The sequence below is a fragment of the Tilletiaria anomala genome (assembly GCF_000711695.1).
Source record: "Tilletiaria anomala UBC 951 chromosome Unknown K437scaffold_92, whole genome shotgun sequence".
In the NCBI taxonomy this organism is placed as follows: Eukaryota; Fungi; Basidiomycota; class Exobasidiomycetes; order Georgefischeriales; family Tilletiariaceae; genus Tilletiaria; species Tilletiaria anomala.
Window position 1 is genome coordinate 1 of NW_013546930.1, and position 22,806 is coordinate 22,806.

General features: G+C 53.5%; 12 protein-coding genes across 12 annotated transcripts; 7 read left to right on the forward strand and 5 right to left on the reverse strand.

Annotated features, from left to right (window-relative positions):
• Positions 1–938, forward strand: K437DRAFT_189841 (uncharacterized protein). The gene has a single exon (XM_013385889.1). It carries the CDS (start codon positions 202–204, stop codon positions 727–729), a length of 528 nt encoding a protein of 175 aa, XP_013241343.1. The 5' UTR covers positions 1–201; the 3' UTR covers positions 730–938.
• A 668-nt stretch (positions 939–1,606) lies between these two features.
• On the forward strand, positions 1,607–2,147 carry K437DRAFT_189843 (uncharacterized protein). Its single transcript, XM_013385890.1, has one exon. The coding sequence runs from the start codon at positions 1,804–1,806 to the stop codon at positions 2,101–2,103; it is 300 nt and encodes a 99-aa protein (XP_013241344.1). The 5' UTR covers positions 1,607–1,803; the 3' UTR covers positions 2,104–2,147.
• Positions 2,148–3,217: 1,070 nt separating this feature from the next.
• Positions 3,218–4,058, forward strand: K437DRAFT_189856 (uncharacterized protein). The gene has a single exon (XM_013385891.1). It carries the CDS (start codon positions 3,410–3,412, stop codon positions 3,917–3,919), a length of 510 nt encoding a protein of 169 aa, XP_013241345.1. The 5' UTR covers positions 3,218–3,409; the 3' UTR covers positions 3,920–4,058.
• Positions 4,059–5,944: 1,886 nt separating this feature from the next.
• K437DRAFT_189881 (uncharacterized protein) lies at positions 5,945–6,312 on the reverse strand. Its single transcript, XM_013385892.1, has one exon. It carries the CDS (start codon positions 6,198–6,200, stop codon positions 5,997–5,999), a length of 204 nt encoding a protein of 67 aa, XP_013241346.1. The 5' UTR covers positions 6,201–6,312; the 3' UTR covers positions 5,945–5,996.
• Positions 6,313–6,828: 516 nt separating this feature from the next.
• Positions 6,829–8,841, forward strand: K437DRAFT_189895 (uncharacterized protein). The gene is made up of 2 exons (XM_013385893.1): positions 6,829–7,612; positions 7,696–8,841. Exons 1-2 carry the CDS (start codon positions 6,945–6,947, stop codon positions 8,540–8,542), a joined length of 1,515 nt encoding a protein of 504 aa, XP_013241347.1. The 5' UTR covers positions 6,829–6,944; the 3' UTR covers positions 8,543–8,841.
• K437DRAFT_250138 (chaperonin GroL) lies at positions 8,776–10,951 on the reverse strand. The gene is made up of 3 exons (XM_013385894.1): positions 10,704–10,951; positions 10,565–10,615; positions 8,776–10,496 (listed from the first exon to the last, which is right to left on the reverse strand). Exons 1-3 carry the CDS (start codon positions 10,897–10,899, stop codon positions 8,992–8,994), a joined length of 1,752 nt encoding a protein of 583 aa, XP_013241348.1. The 5' UTR covers positions 10,900–10,951; the 3' UTR covers positions 8,776–8,991.
• A 168-nt stretch (positions 10,952–11,119) lies between these two features.
• Positions 11,120–12,033, forward strand: K437DRAFT_258677 (putative heat shock protein 10). Its single transcript, XM_013385895.1, has 3 exons — positions 11,120–11,316; positions 11,436–11,705; positions 11,781–12,033. Exons 1-3 carry the CDS (start codon positions 11,314–11,316, stop codon positions 11,829–11,831), a joined length of 324 nt encoding a protein of 107 aa, XP_013241349.1. The 5' UTR covers positions 11,120–11,313; the 3' UTR covers positions 11,832–12,033.
• A 68-nt stretch (positions 12,034–12,101) lies between these two features.
• On the reverse strand, positions 12,102–12,942 carry K437DRAFT_270002 (uncharacterized protein; the record flags this gene model as incomplete). The annotated part of the gene is made up of 3 exons (XM_013385896.1): positions 12,102–12,222; positions 12,312–12,508; positions 12,601–12,942. 3 exons carry the CDS (start codon positions 12,940–12,942, stop codon positions 12,102–12,104), a joined length of 660 nt encoding a protein of 219 aa, XP_013241350.1.
• Positions 12,860–13,842, forward strand: K437DRAFT_189924 (uncharacterized protein). Its single transcript, XM_013385897.1, has one exon. The coding sequence runs from the start codon at positions 12,988–12,990 to the stop codon at positions 13,477–13,479; it is 492 nt and encodes a 163-aa protein (XP_013241351.1). The 5' UTR covers positions 12,860–12,987; the 3' UTR covers positions 13,480–13,842.
• Positions 13,843–14,064: 222 nt separating this feature from the next.
• K437DRAFT_258680 (uncharacterized protein) lies at positions 14,065–15,599 on the reverse strand. The gene is made up of 2 exons (XM_013385898.1): positions 15,265–15,599; positions 14,065–15,189 (listed from the first exon to the last, which is right to left on the reverse strand). The coding sequence occupies exons 1-2, from the start codon at positions 15,351–15,353 to the stop codon at positions 14,205–14,207; spliced, it is 1,074 nt and encodes a 357-aa protein (XP_013241352.1). The 5' UTR covers positions 15,354–15,599; the 3' UTR covers positions 14,065–14,204.
• Positions 15,600–16,202: 603 nt separating this feature from the next.
• Positions 16,203–19,166, forward strand: K437DRAFT_189940 (putative lanosterol synthase). Its single transcript, XM_013385899.1, has 5 exons — positions 16,203–16,707; positions 16,777–18,159; positions 18,244–18,561; positions 18,638–18,839; positions 18,916–19,166. The coding sequence occupies exons 1-5, from the start codon at positions 16,498–16,500 to the stop codon at positions 18,993–18,995; spliced, it is 2,193 nt and encodes a 730-aa protein (XP_013241353.1). The 5' UTR covers positions 16,203–16,497; the 3' UTR covers positions 18,996–19,166.
• Positions 19,167–19,190: 24 nt separating this feature from the next.
• K437DRAFT_227395 (MCM-domain-containing protein) lies at positions 19,191–22,260 on the reverse strand (the record flags this gene model as incomplete). The annotated part of the gene is made up of 5 exons (XM_013385900.1): positions 19,191–20,731; positions 20,800–21,227; positions 21,291–21,749; positions 21,810–21,992; positions 22,073–22,260. 5 exons carry the CDS (start codon positions 22,258–22,260, stop codon positions 19,191–19,193), a joined length of 2,799 nt encoding a protein of 932 aa, XP_013241354.1.
• Positions 22,261–22,806: the final 546 nt, after the last annotated feature.

The following is a 22,806-nucleotide window of genomic DNA, read 5'->3' on the forward strand; positions in this document are numbered from 1 at the left end:
CCAGTATTCGCTTCTTACTACTTGATTACTCACTATTCGCTGACCACCGGTCTGCAACGCACGGGAAAGGTGCTGCCATTCATTTCTTGATCCTTCGTGAATGCTCTCCTCGCAAAACTGTTGACGATCACTTCCCCTCTCATCACCGCGAGCACAGAAAGCAACGTCCTTCCATCGGTATTTTCCATACAGGACTCATACATGCATATCCTCTTGTGGCTTCCTGCGACGACCAAGTTTTCTCACGCCGCACGGTCATCCCATTTCGAAATTTTCCGTTCAGGGCGAGCAGATCCGAAGCATCTGAATGCGCACATGAGAACATGCATTTCTATCACATGGCACGCCTGTCGTTCGAAAATGACGATGGTCATAACTTTCCAGGGCTATCCAGTTGCACTCGCACGCCCCTGGCCTGCCCGTGCCTTTTTTCCGGCTGACCACCATGAGAGCACATTGAGTTCTTCCCATTATCAACATGTGCCATTCTGGCTGCATGCAAGACACAGCGCACTGACCAAGGCCAAGCGTTCTCAAGTATCTGATATGCACCTAATAAATTGCGCTTGTGCTCGTAAAAAGGTACGTTGCAATTTCACTTTCGGTTCGGTTACGTTTCTAGCCAGCCCCTCTCCTACAATTTACATCGGGCTTTTATTCGTAAATTATGCCAAGCTATGCCACACTATAGATGCAAACAATGATCTAGGTTCTTGGGAACGCTGCTGATCACTAAAGACTGTGAAAGAGCAGTCCAGCTCGACCCACCGGAAGAACATTTTGGTGTGCTGTAGTGGCAAAGCCGGTACTCCTACTCCCCTTGACTGGGAGCACTGAGGTCGAACTACACTGAGAGCTCTTTTCAGAGCTCAACGACACATTTGTTTCTTGATTCAAACCTTTCAAAATCAACAGCATTGTAAAGCAAGCCCCAAGGACCCCGTAAATGCCGAGGCTGAGAGCCCCACATTGATGCGAGCGCTTGAGCATTGATTGTAGCTTGACGCTTTGTGCAGAGGCCGAGCTTGGAAAATGCGGTTCGCTAGATATATAACCACGCTTGACAGTCTGCGCTGGTCGTCGCGTCGCGCTCGCTGTGGTTGCTTTCGACCAGATCCATCCACGCGCTCCTCGCTCCATCATTCCAATGCCGATGTACCTTTCTTGCATCATTGGCTCTTTGCTATTTGATTTGCATGACCTCACGATGTTGAATGTATCGATCTATTGTTCAGGGCGTAAATTTCAATACAAATGCCCCAGATCCTGTCGCGAGATTGAAGCACAGCTTTGGCGTGGAAGTGGTACGGATGATGTGCACAAAGCCTGCCAGATGTTTGCCGTACTCCTCGGAGCACGGCCCTGGGCGCTGAGCACCGACCGCAAATATTCTCGTTCTCGTACATGATAGCCCTTTCAGAGAAATGCTCTCTATACGAGTGCTGCTTCGTACTTGATGAGAAAGGCCATCGCAAATGAGTGAATTGTGCCGATTTTGGATAACCGGTATCGGCTCAAAGATGTCCCCAGGAGGCGGTATTATGGCGTTGTTGACCCAGAGTTTCGGCAAGTGGCTGGAACTGACTCAAAAAACGCTATGAGTGGGGTGTTTAAAGCTCCACGGATCAAAGTCTGTATCGTCAAGTCGAGCAGAGGTGCCAAGACAATGACGATGGGGCACATTGTGACGGCGAGTCGCCCAGTGATACAGCATTAATGCGCTCATAGAAGATAGCTTTGTTTGGGTACATGGTGTTGCCCCTGCATTCAAGCTAGTGACTCGGAGTAAGCTCAGGCAAAAATATGAAGAAAAGGGTGAACTGTATCGAAGGGGAAGTTGTAGGTACGAATGAAAGTGACAGGGTGCTGATAGCGGGAAGCTTGCAGGGGACTTTGGCGTGCCAGCCAAACGAAATGAGCTGGAAATTGGGAGGTAGGAAACGCTGCGAAAGGGAAGAGGCAATGGAACACAAATGTGCTTTCACATATTCGCTTGTATTACATTGCATACCTTGCCTAGCCCCGCTTGCGAAGTGCAAAGGCCTGCATGACCATGCAGTATGTAAGAAAAATTCTCTGAAACTCCGATCTTCCAGCCTCTAGCCTTTTTCCCCATTATTATTTCGATCGCGTCATATTCCATTGCATTTCCGGGGATTCTTGCGATATCGAATTCTCTCTCGATCTTCGTTAATGCGATTTTGATGAGCTTCGTCCTGGATGCACACTTTGTCTCCTAACAGAGCATCCACATCTACTCAGTTGCCATATGTCAGGTTTCGTGAGCAACGGCCAGTAAACAGGTCTCGCACAAGGAAGACTGCGTTTCAAAATTCACTGAGAGAACTCGGTCATGGCAGGCTGAGAGGATTGACCTTTAATATATATGGCCTCACATCACAGAAACTGTTTGTATGCATTCTTCTGCAGAAATGTGAACCACTGTCAATATACTGGAGTACTCAAATTGTTGCTAGGGTCTACGTAATCACAAAGCTACCAATCAAATTAATAACTCGGGGTCTTGAAATAAGGTTTCCCGAAGCTATGAACAAAAAAGGAATGGGTCCTTCTTGAAAACGGCGAAACTTCCCTGTTGAGGAATCCAATATTTATGAATTGTGTAAGTGTATTCCATGTTTCAGCATACTTCACATTTTAATTTTCAATATTTTAGGTCCATTGTCCATAGTTCATCGGTCGTCTTTAATCGGCTGGATAGTAAGAGGCTGTGAGCTATATTACTTTGACTAGTCCCTTCGGGGGGCTGGCCTGCGCTGCCTGCTGGCGCCAGATTAGCTGAGACGAGGGAATCGCTGCGACCAGCACCAGCACCACCACGCAGCTGCAGCTTGCTAGTGCTACTGCCTGCTGCAACTTTCAATTGTACACAGCTCCATATGTGGGTGGCATATTTGCATCTTACCCTTTTATGTATACATATATTTGTATCCTGGAATCTGATCTGAAACTTGTGGATCCTGGAGTCTACACCAGTCTGCACTCTAACATTTCGTCTTCGTAAATGTTAACTGAAGGCCATTGGTCTTTGGTGCATACCTTGAATCCGTGATACAGCGGATGACAACATCAACCATTCTGCCTATTCGTAATAGTCCTTGTCCACAAACCGCTCTAACACCATTTTAAATAAGAAACAATCAACCTCTTCGGTTAACCCTGCGGTCTCCATAGCTCTCACCTTCTCCCACCACGGCCTCCCACGGTCTGTCGAGGGACGAATTACCTGAATAGGTGGTGGTTGACTACACCATAGCCGCTTGTCCTGGCATTAGAGTTGGTCCGGAAACCTGACAAATACCGAGTCCCGAAATGCGAAGCTTCCGGGAACCTCATAAAGTCATTCTGGGGAGCGGCTACTGGAAATTAAGCTCCGGAAACAGTCTGTATGATCACTACATACTTTACTAGCAAAGTTGGAGAATTGTTGGTCTGCTTCATTATACCTTCAAAGCACGGATGTGAGGGGGTTCCACGGTCGGCACCAGTCTGGAAACTGCCTTTCTGGGTCACGGAAACCCCCGGATTGATTTGGCCGGCGATCCTGACCCGGTCACTTTCCGTACCGTTTTTGGGTCCTTTTTGGCTCCCGGAATTCTGGAGGTTCCGTTGGATGCCCACAGTTTCTCGGCCAGCTTTACCTGCAGTAGATCATGGCATTGAACCTTCGTGCGAGTCTCGCAAGAGCATGCACATATGGAACACCTTCATTTTCCTGACTTCCGGGACTCGCTCCAGAGGTTATTGGTCTTGCTTGATGCTCAGGCCATGTAATGCCTTCATCAAGTCATGCAACGTCCCGCCGAAGGAGGCCAGCTCTTCACCAACGGTGAGCCTGCTCTGGTCCTCCTGCGCTTGTCCGATATCTTCATCGGTTTCAAGGGGCTCGCCTTGTTGAAGGCGCCTCAATAGCTGTAAATCAGACAGCTCTTCTCCGGCAGATTTGACTGGAGGGCAGGTCGGTGGTTCTTATTCATCCATAGTTATAAGCTTGTACTTCAATTGTCATCGGTGTCCACCATGTGTGACGCGGAGGACGGAGTCGGCAACTCTGTACGACCAATACCAAAGCCGAAGAACAGTGTTGAGACTGTCGTCTAGCCACAGAAGGTGAAAACTAGGATGGGACTACACAGGAGTAATGCTCGTGCAAGGAACTGAAAGATATACTCTGAGACTACCACATCTTTGGTACGTGTGGATGAATATCTCTCCACCGCGCTATGCTCCACTTTTCCTCATGTGACTCATCTGTTTCCTTGATATGCCTGGTTGCCGACTCGAACAGTGAATCAAAACGAGTAAATGCTACATGGACAGAAGTCTAAGGCCTGAAGTTGGCGGATCTGGAGGCAGGAGGGTGCGTTCTTACATACCTGCTTCCCACGATCTCCCAAGTCCCAGACTAACCCAGAATCCAGAGGAATCCTCCTCTCCTCCTGCCCTTGGGTCTGGTGTCTGAGAAGTTCTATAGCCAACCAGCGTCCCTGGTTCTGGCACAGCAGCTGAGCAGACCCACAGAATAATCATCTGAGTCCCACAGTGGCCAGAAGCCAAAAACTCCCGGGACCCCGAAACAGTCGACATATTCTGGAAATCATACATATGTAATATGCAAAACAGAATGTTGGCGCCTGGCTCTTACATACGAATGTAGATGATAAGATTGCTCTGGTCTTCCCTACAAGAGGCCAGTAGGCGCGCGCTCTGGCGCGCGCGGATACATATGGCGTATTTGCACCCAGGAGCATGGGAGCCTGGAGTTCACTTCCTGGCTCGCCTGGTGCTGCTACCATGCTGCTGAATAACAGTCAATTATATCTAAGAGTCCAAGGGGTTAAGCGTCAAATCTAGATAAAAACACCCAAAGCAGGCCTCTAATGAGCACTTTTTTGCGTGTTGGCGGTTGCATGTTAGTTTGTGGCTTTTGTTTCCTGATTAGTTGCCAAGAAAGCGAACGGGGAAACCCCTCGATTGGTGTTCCAGAACAGGCCAGGCATCAGGCCAGTGGCCACAGCACTGTCGTAGCCTGCCGCACAGGTTTGTATATGCCCCATATTAGTACACCTTTAATGTAATTATCTGGCCGCAAATGACGAGCTTACGAGCCTGTTGTGAACTCTGGTTCGTCGTTGTCGGCCCAGCCGCCCCGATCATCGGCTCTCAGCAAGCATTTGCTGCTGTGCGAAGGCGGAGGAGCCACGCCGTTTTTGCGCGGAGCGCGACTAATGACTATTTGACTATCGAATATCACTATTGGCCGTCTGGTGCCTGATGCCTTATGCTTGAAGAGGATGCCTAAAATCTAAATGAACGACTTACGTGACATGATCTCACGCCACATGCAATGTATAGACAGTTAGGTATCATCATTACAAGAACTACGAGGCTTGTAACTTGCATCCTGGCTCTGAGATGGCCGTTCGCACAAGTGGAGACGCGGCGCTTTTAGCGAACTAATCGCGGGAGTCAGACAACCACCTGGACTCTGGTAATTCGGTGATACTCCTAGTAAAAGTTTACATTCAGGGAGAGGTTACTGGATAGGTGGTTCTGACTGCCGGTGTTTTATAAAATGGAAGTCTCTGCAGAGCAAAATATTGTAAATTGGAGGAAATATAACAGAATTGATCTACAGATCTCGCGGAACTCTCTGCAACAGCCGAGACGCACTGTGATTTTGGTACATTTACACTCCGCTCGGCCCAACATGCACGAGCGTGTTCATGAGGCAGGCTGCTTTCTGCCGCTGCTTCCGCCTTGAGCCTTGTTGCAATTTGACGGGAGAGTGCAGTGCTCGTAAAAGCTCGTATGAGAGGTTCGTGCGCGTTCACACGCGCCACCACGCTTCCCCCGCTCGCTCATAACCTTCTCAAACAATCGCAGTATCTCCAGTATCTCAGGTACAGAGCCTACTGAGTGTCGGAAGTGTCCAGTGTTTGGAGGTCTGGATGTTTTCATGCTTCCCATTGCCTTCAAACTCTCTTACTAAACGATTCCGTTACTGAATGAAGACCAGGCGACAAATCAGCATGGGGCTTGTGGGAGTTTAGTGAGGGCTGTGCATGGCGCTCTTGACTGATGCCCCAGACAACCGCGTTGTATCTTCCACCTATTGGAACCGCGACGCCACTAACATTGACACTGGTCGGACACCCATCTACTCTTCTGAACGTCATTAACCACCGACCAAATCTGTTCGAGACTGCACCTCCTTCTTGGATGGGCAAGCTCGCAACGGGGTAATCACAGCCTCGCAAATTTCCCACTCGGCACCTCGTAAAGTCGACCCTCTGTCCCTGCGCTGCCCTGACAGACAACTCAACCTGACATCTTTGTGGCGTCTCTCATCGCTCAATGCGCATCAATCATCTTCTCGCCGCATTTCCAACATCAACAGCACATGCATACACGTTCTTGTCTCCGAGACTCCAGCAGTGTACCATCAGAGCTACCTCACCAAGAATTCGCGGGCATCCTGCCGCGCTCACCTCTGTTGGTCCTTCGTCCAACTTTAAAGCATATCGATGAGGCACCGACGCGCTACCAACTTGCCTCCAAACGCGTTTGTCATTTAGCATACAGAGCTCTGTCAGCCTGCTGATGAGCTGACAGCTTTCCGGCATCGATTCTGAAGTGCATTTACCCAGCATCCGTGACGGCACTGCTTTCGATGTTCTTTTATGTATAGCCTACGTTCACCACCAAGCCTCCCGCATCATATGCATTCATCAGTTCATTGGCTACACTACGACTCGAAAATCAACAATTACCTGCTCGCGACCACATGCGGCAGCCGTCATATTCATGATCCCACCCCTTTGACCGGACATAGCATGCTCCATCTCTGAGCACGCAGGCAAGTATCCTCGCTGTGACCCACCAGAGCGCTACAACTGGTCGATCCATCGCACAATTTCAGCATGTTCCAATCAAGCACTTCAATTCCCCACACCGTGGGGCCACCACGACTCAAGCTTGTTGGCCGTTCGGTATCGGACTTCTCACCCGTGTGCGAAAGCGACGAATGGAAAGAGTCAGCGGCCAGTGCACAGCGCGCGCACGTCGGCGGCATCAAGGTCGTCAGTGGCGGTAAGCTCGTCACTGGTGGGTTTGCTCCCTTTTCTCCATTCTTGCCACTGCCACCACCACCTACCATGGACGAAGTCACCCGGCACTTCTCTCGCACCCAGAATACTGCCACTAGATGTAGCTCACGGTCATCATATGCACGAGAGTTGGACAGTACTCCAAGGGGCAAGACCTGTGTCGACGGTGGGTTGAGCAGCGGAAACACGGTCCAGCGGCCTCACACACCAGAGGACTACCGTAGCGATCAGAAGGAGGACTTGGAACGACCAAGCAGCCCTTCTAAGCATCAAAGAATGATTGCCGAACAGCATGAGAAGCCTAACTCTGCCGCCATGTCACCAGCGTCGTCCGGTTCATCGTCCAACACCGTCACGCTGCCCGCATGCGAGGATGTCAATACATTGGCCGCTGCGTCTAGCTCAAGCGTCCACACAAGATACCCCCGCGGATCCGATATGGCAACGCGCACGCAGCCGCGGTCCGCTTGCATGCTCAGAAGGTGAGGGCTCTTACTATTGAACCTTTGAATTCTACCATTGGAAAGCGGAGCTCACATCGCCAAACCTCGCCCCTTATTCTTAGCTTCTCTGTTCCTGTTGCGACGCAAGCTGAGTTCGATCACCAGAGTCGGCTCATGTCCTGGGGCTCTACCGCACTTTACGATCACAACTCCTCCTTTTGGGCTGCGGGCTGGCCCTCATCGGCGTCACCCTTTGGTGGACTTGCGCCAGCCATTGATGCCAATAACGGACGTGTCATGGCCCGAAGAGCGTCACAGATCAGCCCAGATGACCTTGCATCCGTGCCATCCGCGGTACATGTAATCTCATCATCTGGGAAGAGGCCACAGCTGCATGAGCCTGTGTTCATCACCAATACGTCGCCACAACAGAATGCACCTCTTGCTTCCCCAAGACAAGTGCTTGCTTCTATCACGAATTCGCCAAGGACCAACGAGGCAAGCGCCCGCGGCAACCTCAACGACGAGCCCTTTTACGTCAGCGACAGCACGATCCAGGACAGCCCTAGTGCCTTAGCACTCAGCGTCGCAGCCGTCTGCAAGCTCAATGATGAGTCGGCTGACGGCGAAAAAGATCTCGAAGCCAGCGGGAACATTAATCACCAGGGCTTTTACTCTTTGCTAATGCCGGGACTTTCGCCTGACGGTAATAGCGACCACAGCGGAAGGGGCAGTCACAGTAGCTACACTTCGGATGACACTGAGGACGCAGGCGCACGTACACCGCGCGTGTCGCCCACGGTTCACTCTAAAACTGCTTCCTATTTCGGAAGCTCTCAGTCATCCACCACGCACGATCAGCTCCCCCCAATGCAGACCGACGCGTTTGTCAGCGATAAGCACGACTCGGACCCTGGCCAGGGATCCCTGAATTGGGCCACATTCATCCACCCGGACCACATGCTATGACACGATTCTTTCTTCAATCACTCATCTACCCATTACCCAACATCCAGTCAGCATTCAATCTTGTTTCACTTATCGCGTATTCCGCTCAGATATCCGGCAAGTTGCGAAGGCTACCCCATCTCATTACCATGGCGCCGCTGCATTGGAGAACTAGAATGCGCATACCTGTTTCACGTCGCTTTTCAAGCGTTTACCGGCTCATTTGTACTAATAGGTAACTCTCTTCACTTTGTCGCGACGGCTCACCAAATGCCTATGTATTGTGCACACTCTTCAAGAATCTGACCAATAAATTTTCATATGTGAAAGCAAATGGGGCAAATGCGGAGGGAGATGCAGTCAGGAAATGCCTGTTCGATACGTTTTGGAGTGGTGAATGCAATTTCTCGTCCTCTTCTCTCTTCTATCACCTATTCGTACGCCGTACGCAGCCCTTCTGACTTGTGCGCTTAGAAGCCCATACCGCCCATTCCGCCCATTCCGCCCATGCCAGGCATACCGCCCGCCGGTCCCTTCTCCTCTGGAGCCTCAGTGATGCAGACGTTGGTGGTGAACAGCAGCGACGAGACACCAGCCGCGTCTTGAAGACTGGTGCGGATGACCTTGAGCGGGTCGAGAATACCGTTCGCGATCATGTCCTTGAACTCGCCAGCTTGCGCGTCGTACCCGTATGCGAAGTTGTCCATGTGGCTCTCCAATAGCCGGCCGACAACGACGGAGCCTTCCTCACCGGCGTTCTCGACGATTTGTCGGCACGGGCGGGTGAGGGCAGCCTTGATGATGGAAACACCGAGCTGTTGGTCGAAGTTGGCCGTCTTCACATCCTTCAGGGCCTGGGTTGCCTTGAGCAGCGCAGTGCCACCACCCGGCACGACACCCTCCTCGACCGCCGCACGCGTCGCGTTGAGTGCGTCGTCGTATCTGTCTTTCTTCTCGCCCACTTCGACTTCCGAAGAGCCACCGACCTTGATGACAGCGACACCACCGCTGAGCTTGGCAAGGCGCTCCTGCAGCTTGGTCCGGTCGTATTCAGATGTAGACGCGTCATTGATGGCCGAACGGATCTGCTCGCAGCGGTTGGTGATAGCAGACTTGTCGCCATCGCCATTGAGGAAGATGGTGTCCTCTTTGGTAATGGTGACCGAGCCCGTGCTGCCAAGCATGTCAGGAGTCGCCCGGTCGAGCTTGATGTCGAGCTCGTCCGAGAAGACGGTGGCGCCAGTAAGGATGCCGAGGTCGCCGAGGATGCTCTTGCGGTTGTCACCAAAGCCCGGCGCCTTGACTGCACAGACCTGCAGCTGGCCACGGAGCTTGTTGAGGATGCAGGCGGCAAGAGCCTCGCCATCAATGTCCTCAGCGATGATCAAAAGTGGGCGCCTGCCCTGAGCAGCAGCCTCAAGCGAGGGAAGGATATCCTGCAGCAGTGTGATCTTCTTCTCGGACAACAGCACGAGTGGCTTCTCGAACTCGCATTTCTGTGTCTTGACGTCGGTGATAAAGTAAGGGGAGATGAAACCACGGTCGAAGCGCATGCCCTCGGTGATCTCGATCTCGTCCTCCAAGGTCCTGCCCTCCTTGACTGTGATCACACCCTCCTTGCCTACTTTCTCCATGGCGGTTGCGATGAGCTCTCCGACGTGCTTGTCACCATTCGCCGAAATGGTAGCGACCTGAGCAATCTCCTCGCTCGTGGTCACTGGCCGCTTGTTCTTCTCTAGGAACTGGACCACAGCCTCGACGGCAGCCTGGCTGCCCCGACGGAGGTCCATCGGGTTGCAACCAGCAGCGACGTTCTTGACGCCTTCCGCGTAGATGGCGCGTGCCAAAACGGTGGCAGCAGTGGTTCCGTCACCAGCAATCTCGTTGGTCTTGTTGGCGACGTCTTGGACGAGTCGTGCGCCGAGGTTCTCAAACTTGTCTTTGAGCGAGATGGCCTTGGCAACAGTCACACCGTCTGCAAGTGGGAATGGCAGTGAGGTTTGGGGGCCAGAGCACGCTGGAGATGATATTCTTTCAACTCACCCTTGGTGATTTTTGGCCCGCCGAATGCCTGTTCGATGATAACGTTGCGCCCTGACACGCAAGGAGGTGGCATGGCATCAGCTACCGCCACAGACAGCGCATGGCCGGCCTTGTTCAGGCGCATGCATTTAGCACTCACCCTTGGGACCCATGGTCACGCTGACAGCATCAGCCAGCAGGTTGACGCCCCTGAGCATCTGTGCACGGCCCTCATCGCCGAACTTGACTTCCTTGTGTGCAAGTGCAGCTGGAGTCGAAGAGAATGAGCGCGAGACGGCAGCCTGGAGGCCCGATCGGGCCGCAGCGGGCTTGGATGCTGTGCGAAGAAGAGACATTTCGATCGGAACTCTGTTGATACAGTTGAAAGCGGATGTTCGCCGTCCTCTGTGCGTTACTGTGACTGCTCCAGCGAGGAAGTATATGATGAGGAGAGCTACGATACATAAGAAGGATGGAGTGAAGGGGGGAGGGGGTGATCGGCAGTGCGTAGAGGCTTCCAACAGTAGCTAACAGCGAGCCTCCTCCCGCCCTCAACTTTTTTTCTTTCGGCGTTCCGCGACCTTCCATAGCCGGCCGGTACCGATGGAAAGCGCTCACTCCTTCAGCATATGAAGCTCGCAAGGCTGACAATGTCCATGCTTCTAAACCTCCTCAACACAACCTGCAACTTCATCCACTCAGCTAGAGAGAAACATCAAACCCCGTGTCAAAATTGATTTGCATTGTATCTCGGAAACCCGATTGTAACAATGGTGAGTGCGAACGGCGTGTGCCTGATCTCTGTCGAGTGTCAACCGGACCGCTAACGATGCAACCTGCCACGTCCGCTGCATTGTGGAATGCCCGACTGTGTCGCTGATCTGTTGCTTAGGCGAGCCAATCTACTATCCGGTCCATCAAGAGCGTCATTCCTCTGCTGGACCGTGTGCTAGTGCAGCGCTTCAAGCCAGAGGCAAAGACTGCGTCAGGCCTCTTCCTCCCTTCTTCGTCGACCACCTCGCCGCTACCGGAAGCGCACGTCATCGCAGCAGGGCCAGGCGCGCTCGACAAGGACGGAAAGACGATCCCGATGCAGGTCAAGGCTGGCGACAAGGTTCTGCTCCCGGGGTGGGGTGGCAGCGCGATCAAAGTAGGGGAGGAGGTGAGTCGGCGAGAAAGACTGCTATCTTCCGTGTCATCGCTACGTGGAGTGTCTAACGCCTTGTCTGGATGACAGGAGTACCTTCTGATTAAGGACAGCGAAATTCTGGCCAAGCTGAATGAGTAGAAAAGTTCTAGGAGGGTATGGCGAGCCTGAAGAGTGCCAAGGTAGCACGGGTAACCTCGCTTTGGACGTACCCTCTCCAGCAGACATCACATCAACCAAATGTATCATTTAGTGTGCAAGTCACCAGGAATGATGCTTCACCGCTCCTATAGATTGCATGTTTGCCCATAGCGTCCTAATGCAAGCGGATCAGATACAGTAATCATTGCTTGTCATCCTAGTCATACAGTTGCGTGAGCCGGGAGCACTGAGCTTCACTCCAAGTGTGAATCAGACCCTATACCGCTTTGTGCTGCTCGTGTTGAAGAGGAAGCGCACGACAAGCACCTGAGCGACGGACATGGAGATGATGACGAGCGATTCCACGATCGAGTACCAGAAGATTCGCGATCTGTGCAAGGGAAATGGCGTGGAAAATCACAGAGCATGTCAGCCTTCCTCAAAGTTAAATGAGCAGACGCCTGTTTGCTTGACACGCACTGTGTGCTGACAACGGTATCGTAGTTCCTGTTTTCTCGTGTTCGGAAGAATCGTTGGGTCCGAGCAATGCTGGTCAGTTCGGAACCAATCTTGGTGATGGACTCTTCGAGTGGCGCCGAGTGATCAGAGAGCAGCTGCGTCTGCGAAAGAGGCATTTCCAGGCGCGGCTCGGACTCGACAGTGATGTCGAAGTCGATCTGAGCGTCGTCGCAGAATGGATGAATGTTCCCTTGAATCAGTAAAGATAGTCCGATCGAGACATCCATAACGATGCATGCAAGCAACTCACAAGCTTCTCCGCATAGCTCGTGTAGTCGTTGTGGAAGCAGAAGACGTATTCTCCAACAGTATTGCCCGTGAAGATGATATCAACTTGTCGCTCCTTGTGTCCATCGATAATGAGCTTGTCATTCGGGTCATGCACCGAGTAGGCGACCTCAAAGTTGCCTCCGGACTGGACGGCAAAATAGAAGCCAACTTTCTCACCCACTTGGTCGACCCATGCGTAGTAGCACGACTTTTCGTGCGGCTCGAGGATCGCAGTCAGCGCCGCCGCTGATACGCTGGGTGGCAGCGCGCACAGTGCGATGAGCAGTGCTGCCAGCAGGCACGTGAATGATCGGAAGAACATCCTGAGGCGTGCAATAGCGACTTGGCAACCGCGAGCGCCAGGTGGATGCGGGGGAGATGTAGTGGATGCCGACAGCCCTTGACCACGGAAGGTGCACGAGACCGGCTCGAACCCCTTTGCTTTGCACCTTGCAGCCGAGGGAGAGAAGCTTCAGAGAGGAGCCAATATGGGTGGATGGAGATTGGGTGTGTGCAACTTAACCGTGTAGAAAGGAAGGAGATGCTTGTGACAGACAAGCTCGCCGCTCGGCAGAAAGTGTGCCCATTACGTTGCTTTGTCTCGAGCCCTCGCGCGGAGCAAGCATCCCTCTCGTGCCCCTTCACTACGTATGTTTGCACGCTTCCTAGAGTCTCTGGAGGAGCCACACGAGCCTTTGCAGTTGTGCGGTATGCTGTGCTACGTGACGGAACACCCACAGGTGTCCCATTGCCCACAAACCACAGTACACCGGCGTTAGGCTTGGGGCCTGCAAGCAGCCGTTTGCTGGCCCAGGAGGCCACAGGAGCAGTGGGGTTTCAGCTTTTCGCCAAAGCTTGAGGCACTGGCTGCGCCCGCTCGCTGAGAAATCGGCGCAGCCTGCTGTGGAACGGTGGGCAGAGAGACTGGTCCAGAAACCCCTGGAATTCCAACACGGCCTGCCATGAACACGGATCTGGCTTTCATGATGCCTGCAATATGCTCTTGGGCAGGTCACCTGATCGGATGCACTAGCCCTATGAAACCATCGCGGGTTGTCCTAGGTCACAATTCCAACAGTCTTCTACAGTTCAATCAGATTGGCCTCACCGCCGCATCGCCTCTCTCATCCAACCTCCCTGCTTCAAAAACCACGAAGCGGCAGCAGAAACCACCCTGCTCACGATTCGCTTCTTTGTGCAGCTGAGATCACGACAGCTCTTGTTCGTATTCACAACGATTTCCAGAGCGAGTCCCTTTCGAGATTGGGCTTTTTCTTCCTCTGGCCATGAGACGACCACGGGTTGATCGACACTGATCGATTCCGTGATGTTGGTGCTGTCGACTTACTTCTGGCTCGATTTCGAGCATGAGGCCCTCCCACTTTGACGGACCGGAATCTGATACATGTAAGTTATGAAGTTCAAGATCAAAGAGAAACAGAAGGAGCAACCTGTCACGGAGAGGGAAATTATACTACATCGGTTAAAGTTTATTTCGTTTATTTGTTCGTGCCAGCAATACCACGCCCAACTGATTCATTTACAACATTACCACTGCGGCACGCAGTTTGATCGGAATAAAGCTCAGATACCGCCCACAGAGCCCTGCTGTGACTCGTATGCGTTGACGAACGCCTCGACTCCCTGGAAAAATTGCCTGAACTGACCAAAGTTGTTGCCTTCAAGCATGTAGTTGCGCGTCTCGTTCATGATAACTGCTGAGCGCTGCAGGAGGTGCATGCAGTGGTTGTATGAGTCGCTGTTGGCGTTGCTGCTGGCAGCAGGGATGAAGTTCGGCATCCCAGGCTTGAAGCCACCTGCGCCGTAACCAAAGCCGCGAACACTGGGCATGAAGCCTGAGACGGGCGATCCCCCGATCAGCCTGGAGGGGCCAGTGGCGGCTGCAGCGGCAACGGCAGCCATGGAGATGGAAGGGTCATTCCCAACGCTGGCCTGGACATCACGCTCGTCGTAGTCGTCCGAGTCGTCATCGTCGCCACCAGACTTAGCGGAAGACTTGCCCTTGCCCTTCTTGCCGCCAGCGGGGGGCGGGGCAATGGCCGACTTGTGCCATTCGCTGTGGGCAAGCTCAAGTTCAAAGTTGCGGCTAGCAAAGTAGATGCGAATGGTCAAGCTCGAGTTGCAAGTGACCTTGTTGTCGTCGCCCATCTTTGTGACGGCCTTGGGCTTGAAGACGTTCAACTCTCCCCAGCTGGTGTCTTGCGCGCACGAACACTTGGCGACCCAGCTGTCCTGCAAACGCCACGTGTTGCGGAAGCACCAGCGGTAGCCCGTGAGCCTGTGCAGCTCCTGCAGCATGCGCTTGCATGCACGGGAACGGTTGCGCGTGTCGTCCTTGCCGGTGACCAGGCTCATTGGCTGGAACTCCTCGAAAGGCATAATAAACTTCTTCAGCTCCAGTGGCTTGCCTTTCGCCTTGGCGCTTTTGATGGCACGGACAAGTTCGGCCCAAGTCGAGTTTGCATCCTTGCTGACACGGTGAGCGGAGCAGGTCTTCATCACTCTGCCGTTTTTCATGAAGTCCGACTTGGGTTTGCTAAGCTTGCATCTGTATATGCAGCGCGGGTGGATGTAGCCGTCAGTTCATTATATGGTGCCAAATTATTACTCCGATGACGCTCACGTCGTGCAAACGAGCATTTCGTCGTCTTCAGCACCATTGGCGGCATTGGCGCCTGCACCAGTCATCATTCCGTGCAGGAATGCACTCATGGCTGTAGTTTGACGGTGAAATGCCCGATGGGGGATGTGCTGGGGCTTATGAACGGCTGTGCTGAGCTCTGGTGGGAGTGCAGAACAGATACCTGAAGTGGATGCCAGCCGACCACGTAGCTGAAGGTGTTGCTTGTGTTGCTCTCAAGCGCGCAGAGTCCTGGATACTGTAAGTGCAGATGTGCAGACGTGCTTTCGAAGTCCCGGGGACTTGTGATGTAGACTTGGGGAAGGTGGATGGAAATCCCAGGGATGGGGTGGAAAGGAGAAGGAGATGTGGAGGGGGGAATCAATGGAGAGAATCGAGAAAGTCGCGAGAGGGAGAACGATTTTCGCCCCAGCGAATAGCGAAACTCGCTTGGAGGGGGAAAGTTTCCGATTTCGCCCGCCCCATCAAAACACAGACCCTCAAAACATCGCGGTACTACCGGAATCGCGTCCCGCACAGATCGGCCGCCAGCACACACCAGAAAGTGCACCGCGGATCACGAAACTCGGCCTTCCGCCCATGCCAATCCCCATCACCTCGGCGTAAAGTCACGGGGATCTCTTGACACTACATTCGACTAACTTTGGCGGTCCGCTCCCCTTTCCACCCGAGACGCCTCTTCAACTTCAGCATTACTTTAGCCCACTCTTGATCTCAGGTTTTAATGCAGATGGTCCTTGGTTGGCGACGAGATTAGCATATGCAGTAGCGCTATCACAGCTGCTTGGGCTGGTCCAAATGCATGCACCCCTGCGGATAAGGGACGAAACCGCACCACTTTTCCCTGGAGCGCGAAGGAAATCAGGCTACTCAGTTTTCTCGGCCGATAATCCGATATTCACAGTGTCAGACTCTCCAGTGAAGGTCTGAAAGGGAAAGACGGATGCCACATTTTTTGGGTGTGAACCTGCTTTTCTGGCCTGATCGCCAGACCATGTAAACTAGATTCTGCCTACTGACCCCCAAACTCATCGAGCCCCACTTGATTCTTTCCCCGGACAGCGCGCAGACGCATGGAATGATTCTTAGGTACTAGCATCGGCGCACTCTCGATTTGCCGCTATTTCTTGAAGACCTGTCCAAGCGACTATCGGGTTTAAACTCATCCCCACGGTCCCCACTGCTTCTCGGTACCATACACCCACAATCTCCATCATGGCTTCTGCACCGTCCTCAAGTCGTTCTATCGACGGCTTTACAGCCTCGTCTGCCTCTTTGCCTCGCACAGATCTCACAAGATGGCGCCTCCGCACCTCTGCCGGTAGCCACGGTCGCCATACTTGGCATTACCTTCCGGACGACCCAAATGTCCTCAAGGAATGGCCGCAGACAGACGAGGACAAATACTGGCTTGGCCTAGAAATGGTACGTTGAGACTTCGGGCCTTGGGATTTGGTAAAGCAGCGCGATTGACACACTCGCTTCTTGATACAGAACGCTCCAACACTAAAGCCTGCCGAAACACCGTTCGATGCTGCTCAAAACGGCTTCAAGTTCTACAAGAGAATCCAGGCTAGTGACGGCCATTGGAGCGGCGAATATGGCGGGCCCATGTTCTTGCTCCCTGGATTAATCATTGGCATGTACGCCACGCAGACGCCCATCCCGCAGGAATGGCGCATCGAGATTGTCCGCTACCTCTCCAACAAGGCCAACAAAGACGGGGGCTGGGGAATCCACATTGAGGGTCCGTCCACCGTCTTTGGCACGGCGCTCAACTATGCTACCTGCCGGCTCCTCGGCTTGGACAAGGAGCATCCGATGATGGTCAAGGCAAGAGGGACATTGCACAGGCTAGGCGGTGCTTCGGGGATCCCCAGCTGGGGCAAGCTTTGGCTTGCGGTGCTCAATGCTTATGAATGGGAGGGCATGAACCCGATCCCGCCCGAGCTTTGGCTCCTGCCGGACTGGCTACCTATCCACCCGTGGCGATGGTGGATCCATACGCGCATGGTGTATATTCCGATGGGCTTCTTGTGGGGCAAGAAGTTCAAGGCGAAGCTCGATCCGCTCATCGAGGAGTTGAGGCAAGAGCTGTTCGTTGAGCCATATGATAGCATCGACTGGCCAGCTCAGCGTAACAACATCGCCAAAGCGGATATCTTCTATCCTCACACAAAGGTGCTCAATGGCCTCATGGCTGTTCTAGGAGTGTATGACTCTTGCCGAATCGAAGCTCTGCGCCAAGCAGGTATCCGCCGCGCTTATTATCTGCTCTGCCTCGAAGACGACAACACATCCTACCAATGCCTTGGGCCGGTGAACAAGATGCTGAACTATGTCGCACGGTGGTCCATGGAAGGTTCGGATAGCGAGGCGATGAAGCAGCACCGCGAGAAGCTCAACGACTTTGTCTGGATGAGCGGCGAGGGCGCCATGATGACTGGGACGAACGGCTCTCAGCTCTGGGATGCTTCGTTCATCGGTCAAGCGCTTGTTGACTCGGGCATCGCTTTACAAAAGGAGCACCAGGACAGCTGCCAGGAGCTGCTCAACTGGCTCGACAAGTGCCAGATCCGCGAGCATCCAAAGCACTACAAAGAAGCATACCGTTTTGGCACAAAGGGCGCCTGGCCTTTCTCGACGCCAGAGCAAGGCTACGTCGTCAGCGACTGCACCGGCGAGGGGCTGAAGGCTGTCATCGATCTTCAAAGTCTGGGCACGCTGGAGAACAAGGTATCTGAAGAGCGCTTGCACGACGCGGTCGATCTCATTCTCACCTTGCAGAACCCGAGTGGAGGCTTTGCATCGTACGAGACTATCAACGGACCCAAGCTGCTCGAGTGGATCAATCCAGCTGAAGTCTTTGGTGATATTGTGAATGCTTTGCTAGGCTGAGCCAGACGGTGTCTGAGTATGACTTTTGATTGATCTTGTCTGGCTTTTCATAATCTTTCTCAGATGGTAGAGTACGAATACGCCGAATGCACCACGTCTGCTATCACGGGCCTGCTCAAGTTCCGTCAGATCTCCGAGTACCGTCGACAAGACATCGACGGCACCGTGGCTGCTGCCGTCAAGTACATCCTCTCTATTCAGCGTGCAGATGGCAGCTGGCTAGGATCTTGGGGCATCGCCTTCACCTACGGTGCTGTCTTTGCGCTCGAGAGTCTGCGTTCGGCTGGTTTGACATACGACAACACACCGGAAGTCCAAATGGCGTGCAAATTCCTCTTGAGCAAACAGATGGAGGATGGCGGATGGGGCGAGACGTATGAGGTAAGCTGCGAAAATGGAAGGTCTTCTTGCAGCACAGCAACTGATGCACAATCTGCTCCTCCGCATCTCCGCACAGTCTTGTGTCACTGGCGAATACGTGCAAGCGCCGACATCGCAAGTGGTCCAGACCGCGTGGGCCGGTATCGCGCTCTTGCATGCCAATTACCACAAGGCCGATCCTGAGCCCATCAAGCGTGCGGTACGGCTAATCATGTCTCGCCAGCAGCCAGATGGTAGATGGAACCAGGAGCTCATCGAAGGCGTCTTCAATCGCAATTGTGAGTATTGAGCGCACCATTACCCGTCCTGGCTAAGCGCTTCCTTACTGACATTGACGACCTTGACCTCAACCAGGTATGATCAGCTATCCCTCTTACAAACACGCGTTCCCGATCTGGTTCTTGGGAAAGGCTGCCCGGGAACTAAACTGGTGAACGGCTCTTCAATTTTGCATCCAAAGTACTATATTTTGAAAGTGAGACCCTCTCGTCAACCACGCGGCCCGCCTGTGGCTCTGTGCAATGAAACAATAATGAACGCCCAATGATTTATAATACAAACGTCATCCCAAAGACGGAGGAATCGCTGGCGATTGCCGAAATAGACGGCATCCGAGTCCTCGACCGCCATCACGCCGAGCTCGCCTCCGCAAGAGAGTCAATATCGATGCGAGGGTGCAGCATGATAACTTTCCTCGGCGTTGGGGTCGCCGCTTGACCGGCCGATTGGCTTTCTTGATTCGGTATGGTCGCCTGGACCGGGCTGCCGCTATCTTCTTGTGTGTCCTCCGCATCAATCTGGATGAGCGACAAGTCTTTGATGAGCTTGCTGATAACCTTGGCTACGAGCTCCTTCTCCTGGTCGATCTCCTCGAGAGATTGCAACTCATCCTCGCGCTGCTCCAAGTACCATTGGATCAACTCCTCACGGTCGATACCGCGCATGCGCTCGCGCTCGATCTCGGCGACGCGCATCATAATGAGATTTGCTACCTCCATGTATCGGTCGTAGGTGATGCGAAGCTTCGTCTTGCTGGGAGTGATCGCATTAGCGGCAGCATCTGTAGACAGGACACGTGCTGTGGAAGGGCCCGCTTCGGGCGCTCCCGTGCCGGCGCGAGCCTCTTGATCGTCTGTCTCCATCGACTCGCCTCCGTGTAGAGACGAGGTGGGAAGAGCGCTGCTTTGTCGCCTGTTGATATCCACGAGGCCATTCTCGTTGCCCACTTGCTCCTCGTCCTCATCTTCATCGTCAAAGTCGACGTCGTCCTTCTCGACATGGATGATGGACTGTCGCAGCAAACCGTACGCCTCTCGTACGCACGCCGGGGTTATGTCTGGTCGGCAATTTGCCCGCGCGATTGCTTCTGACAGACGGATCATGCTCTCAAGCTGACGGACGGTGATGCGGTACGAGTTCTTGCCAGCACCAGCGTCGTCCTCACGGAGGTAGCGGTACTTCTCCACCAACACGTCGCTCGCGGACGGCGTGAGTTTCGGCTGGAAGGTGCGCGCATAGCGGATATACCGCTGGATCGCCTCCGTGTTGAATTCCGGTGCGATAGCTGCATCTCGAAACCGGTGGACGTTGATAATGTGCTGAGCAATGTTCATGTCGGTCACCTCGTTGCATTCGTCCAGAACGACGAAAAACAGATCGAAACGAGACATGATGGGCGCACTCATGGCGACGTTGGCGCGCAGCGTCTGCTTGCGGTTGTACCGTCCGCCGACCGGGTTGGCAGCAGCCAAGATCGAGGTTCGAGCATTCAGTGTCGCTTGAATACCGGCTTTGGCGATGGAGATGGTTTGTTGTTCCATGGCTTCATGAATGGCAACCTGGTCGCTGACATCCATCTTATCGAACTCGTCGATGGCGCAGACGCCGTTGTCGGCGAGCATCAGGGCTCCTGCCTCGATTGTGTAGTCTCCCGTCTCCTCGTCCTTGACGACTGCGGCTGTAAGACCGGCAGCAGAAGAGGCTTTACCGGAAGTATAGACCGCACGCGGTAAGAAGCCGCAAACGTACTTGAGGAACTGTGATTTGCTCGTACTGGGGTCACCGACGATGCAGATGTTCAGGTCACCTCTCAGATGAATGCCTTCTGGCGTTTGCTTGTGCACACCTCCCATGAGCTGGAGCAAGATACCCTTCTTGATGATTTCATGGCCTGCCGAAAGGGAGATGAATGTGTGAGGATAAGGATTTAGCTGGTGTTGTTGCAAAGGTTCAACTCACCGTATACTGTTGGGGCAATGCTCTGGACCAAACGCGAATAGATATTCTCATTGCTGACCATCGCCTCAAGCTCCTCCCTCTCGGCCTCGGTGAGCGAATCGAGGAAAGCGCTGGTGGTCTCCTCCGCTTCACCTCCGCCGCGAATGTCGCTGTTCCCGCGCGCGTCTGCGCTTTGCACCATGCAGGCGAGGAAAGCGGTTCGGTACGTCAAGTCGCGTACACCCAAGGACTTGAGCCCGGAAACACCTGAGCCGGGGACACCATCGACTTGTCTGCCACCGCCGTTGCTCTCGCGCTGGATCTGAGCATTCATGCCTGGGATTCCGAGCTGAGAGACGTCGGGAAGGACAATGAATGTTCCGGTGAAAATGCACTTGTCTCCTGCCTTGGCTCGCTCTACGACCTCTGAGCGCAAAATGACGTCGATACTGCCGAGTCACTCTTAAATCAGCTCCATGCCCGCAAAAAAGCGACAAACTTCGAATACCTACCTTCTAGGCATGCTTCCAGTTGGGATTTCGTTGGCGTTCTCCTGAATGCGCACCTTCTGCCAGTCGCAAAATCTACTCTGCTCGACATTGAGCTGCCATTCGCGGCGATTCTGACAGCCAGGCGCCTTGCACATGACCGGTTCTGTGTACTTGAACTGCTGCTCGACATCCCGCTGTACATTTTTGCACTCGCCGCACGTAAAGGCGCCGAACAGAAGCTCAGGGCGCACTTCAGATGTACGCGTGACAGTGCCGCTAATGGACAACAGCCGGCCAACCTTCTCTGTGCGTAACTCACGGATACCCGAGACCAGGCCAAGATTGTAGAAGGCGATATTGAAGTCGCGCAGGACAAGCCCCGATGATGCAGTTGTTGCTGCATGTGCATTGATGTAGAGATAGTTGGGGATGTAGGTGCTCACGAGATCCAGGACAGCACGGCGCAAGTAGGGCAGGAATCTATGAGAGCGCGACATCAGCCAAGTGTCCTCGCTACAGTAACTCCGTGAATTGACACACCTGTAGTATTGCTCGCTGATTGCTCGCGCGAGGACCTCCTCGTGCTGTACGACATGAGTAAAGTCGACGAAAAGGGTAGTTTTGTCGTACTCTTGTAGTGCGCGAATCTGCTCAATGTAGATGGGTGCGCCGGCTCGGTCGCCGTCAGGGTCTTGAGATCCAGAGATGGGCTCCTCGGCAAAACTAGCAGGGAGCAAGGGTGCAAAAAGGTGATCAGCGTGATTCTCGCTCTTTTTGATGGCATCAGCCAGTAGCGCACTCACTTCTCCAAAAAGTCTGCAAAGCCTTCTCGGACTTTGTCGCCGACCTCGTCGGTGACAGTGGGGATCTGGTCAATGGTGATGTGTTGCTGTTGGCGTCCGATTCTTCGGGTGGTGGGGCCTGATGCAGTGGACTCGTCCTCGTCACCTGCTCCGCCACCGGCACCGCCAAGGTCTGCATCTTCGTCCATCTGGTCATTCTGGTTGGTGTTGACGACACCACCAGCTGCGAATGCGAGTGGGTCAAAGTTTGCGGCGCCTGCACCCGCAGGGCCGGCGGGAGGGGCGACTGGGAAAGCATCCATAATACCGACCGCTGCTATGTGTATGTCGTCTCTGTGAGAGAACGCTTAGAAGCCGGCCAATGGTGTGGCTCGAATGTTGGACGAAGACAAAGAAAAGGATGCTGGGAAAGGATCATAGAAGCAATATCGATGACAGCGATGAGCAAGGGAGAGCGAGACCAGGTCACACTTGAGGAGAAGCAGGTTCACGCGCTGTACGCGACGCGACTCCAGCTCAGAGACGCGTCGCGTACAACTTGCAATATGCATATATACGAGTCACGCTCACTCAAGACACGCGCCGTCGCAAAAACCAGCATGTCCACCAAGGCACAACAGCCCTTCTTTCACCGCTTCACCCATCAGGCACTCACCGCCTTACCGCCTCAGCGCCTGATCGGTTCGTTTGTCGAGCAGCGGCAAGTTGACGGCTATGCACTGTGTACATCTGAA

Excerpts from the sequence above, each read along its gene's own strand:
- K437DRAFT_189841 (XM_013385889.1), top strand. The coding sequence starts at position 202 with ATGCATATCCTCTTGTGGCTTCCTGCGACGACCAAGTTTTCTCACGCC.
- K437DRAFT_189843 (XM_013385890.1), top strand. The coding sequence starts at position 1,804 with ATGAAGAAAAGGGTGAACTGTATCGAAGGGGAAGTTGTAGGTACGAAT.
- K437DRAFT_189856 (XM_013385891.1), top strand. The coding sequence starts at position 3,410 with ATGATCACTACATACTTTACTAGCAAAGTTGGAGAATTGTTGGTCTGC.
- K437DRAFT_189881 (XM_013385892.1), bottom strand. The coding sequence starts at position 6,200 with ATGACGTTCAGAAGAGTAGATGGGTGTCCGACCAGTGTCAATGTTAGT.
- K437DRAFT_189895 (XM_013385893.1), top strand. The coding sequence starts at position 6,945 with ATGTTCCAATCAAGCACTTCAATTCCCCACACCGTGGGGCCACCACGA. Across the intron at positions 7,613-7,695 it reads TCCGCTTGCATGCTCAGAAG|CTTCTCTGTTCCTGTTGCGA; the intron begins GTGAGGGCTCTT and ends CCTTATTCTTAG.
- K437DRAFT_250138 (XM_013385894.1), bottom strand. The coding sequence starts at position 10,899 with ATGTCTCTTCTTCGCACAGCATCCAAGCCCGCTGCGGCCCGATCGGGC. Across the intron at positions 10,616-10,703 it reads CGTGACCATGGGTCCCAAGG|GGCGCAACGTTATCATCGAA; the intron begins GTGAGTGCTAAA and ends CTTGCGTGTCAG. Across the intron at positions 10,497-10,564 it reads CGGGCCAAAAATCACCAAGG|ACGGTGTGACTGTTGCCAAG; the intron begins GTGAGTTGAAAG and ends TCCCACTTGCAG.
- K437DRAFT_258677 (XM_013385895.1), top strand. Across the intron at positions 11,706-11,780 it reads CGATCAAAGTAGGGGAGGAG|GAGTACCTTCTGATTAAGGA; the intron begins GTGAGTCGGCGA and ends TCTGGATGACAG.
- K437DRAFT_189924 (XM_013385897.1), top strand. The coding sequence starts at position 12,988 with ATGCGGGGGAGATGTAGTGGATGCCGACAGCCCTTGACCACGGAAGGT.
- K437DRAFT_258680 (XM_013385898.1), bottom strand. The coding sequence starts at position 15,353 with ATGAGTGCATTCCTGCACGGAATGATGACTGGTGCAGGCGCCAATGCC. Across the intron at positions 15,190-15,264 it reads GAAATGCTCGTTTGCACGAC|ATGCAAGCTTAGCAAACCCA; the intron begins GTGAGCGTCATC and ends CTGCATATACAG.
- K437DRAFT_189940 (XM_013385899.1), top strand. The coding sequence starts at position 16,498 with ATGGCTTCTGCACCGTCCTCAAGTCGTTCTATCGACGGCTTTACAGCC. Across the intron at positions 16,708-16,776 it reads ACTGGCTTGGCCTAGAAATG|AACGCTCCAACACTAAAGCC; the intron begins GTACGTTGAGAC and ends TTCTTGATACAG. Across the intron at positions 18,160-18,243 it reads CTGAAGTCTTTGGTGATATT|ATGGTAGAGTACGAATACGC; the intron begins GTGAATGCTTTG and ends AATCTTTCTCAG.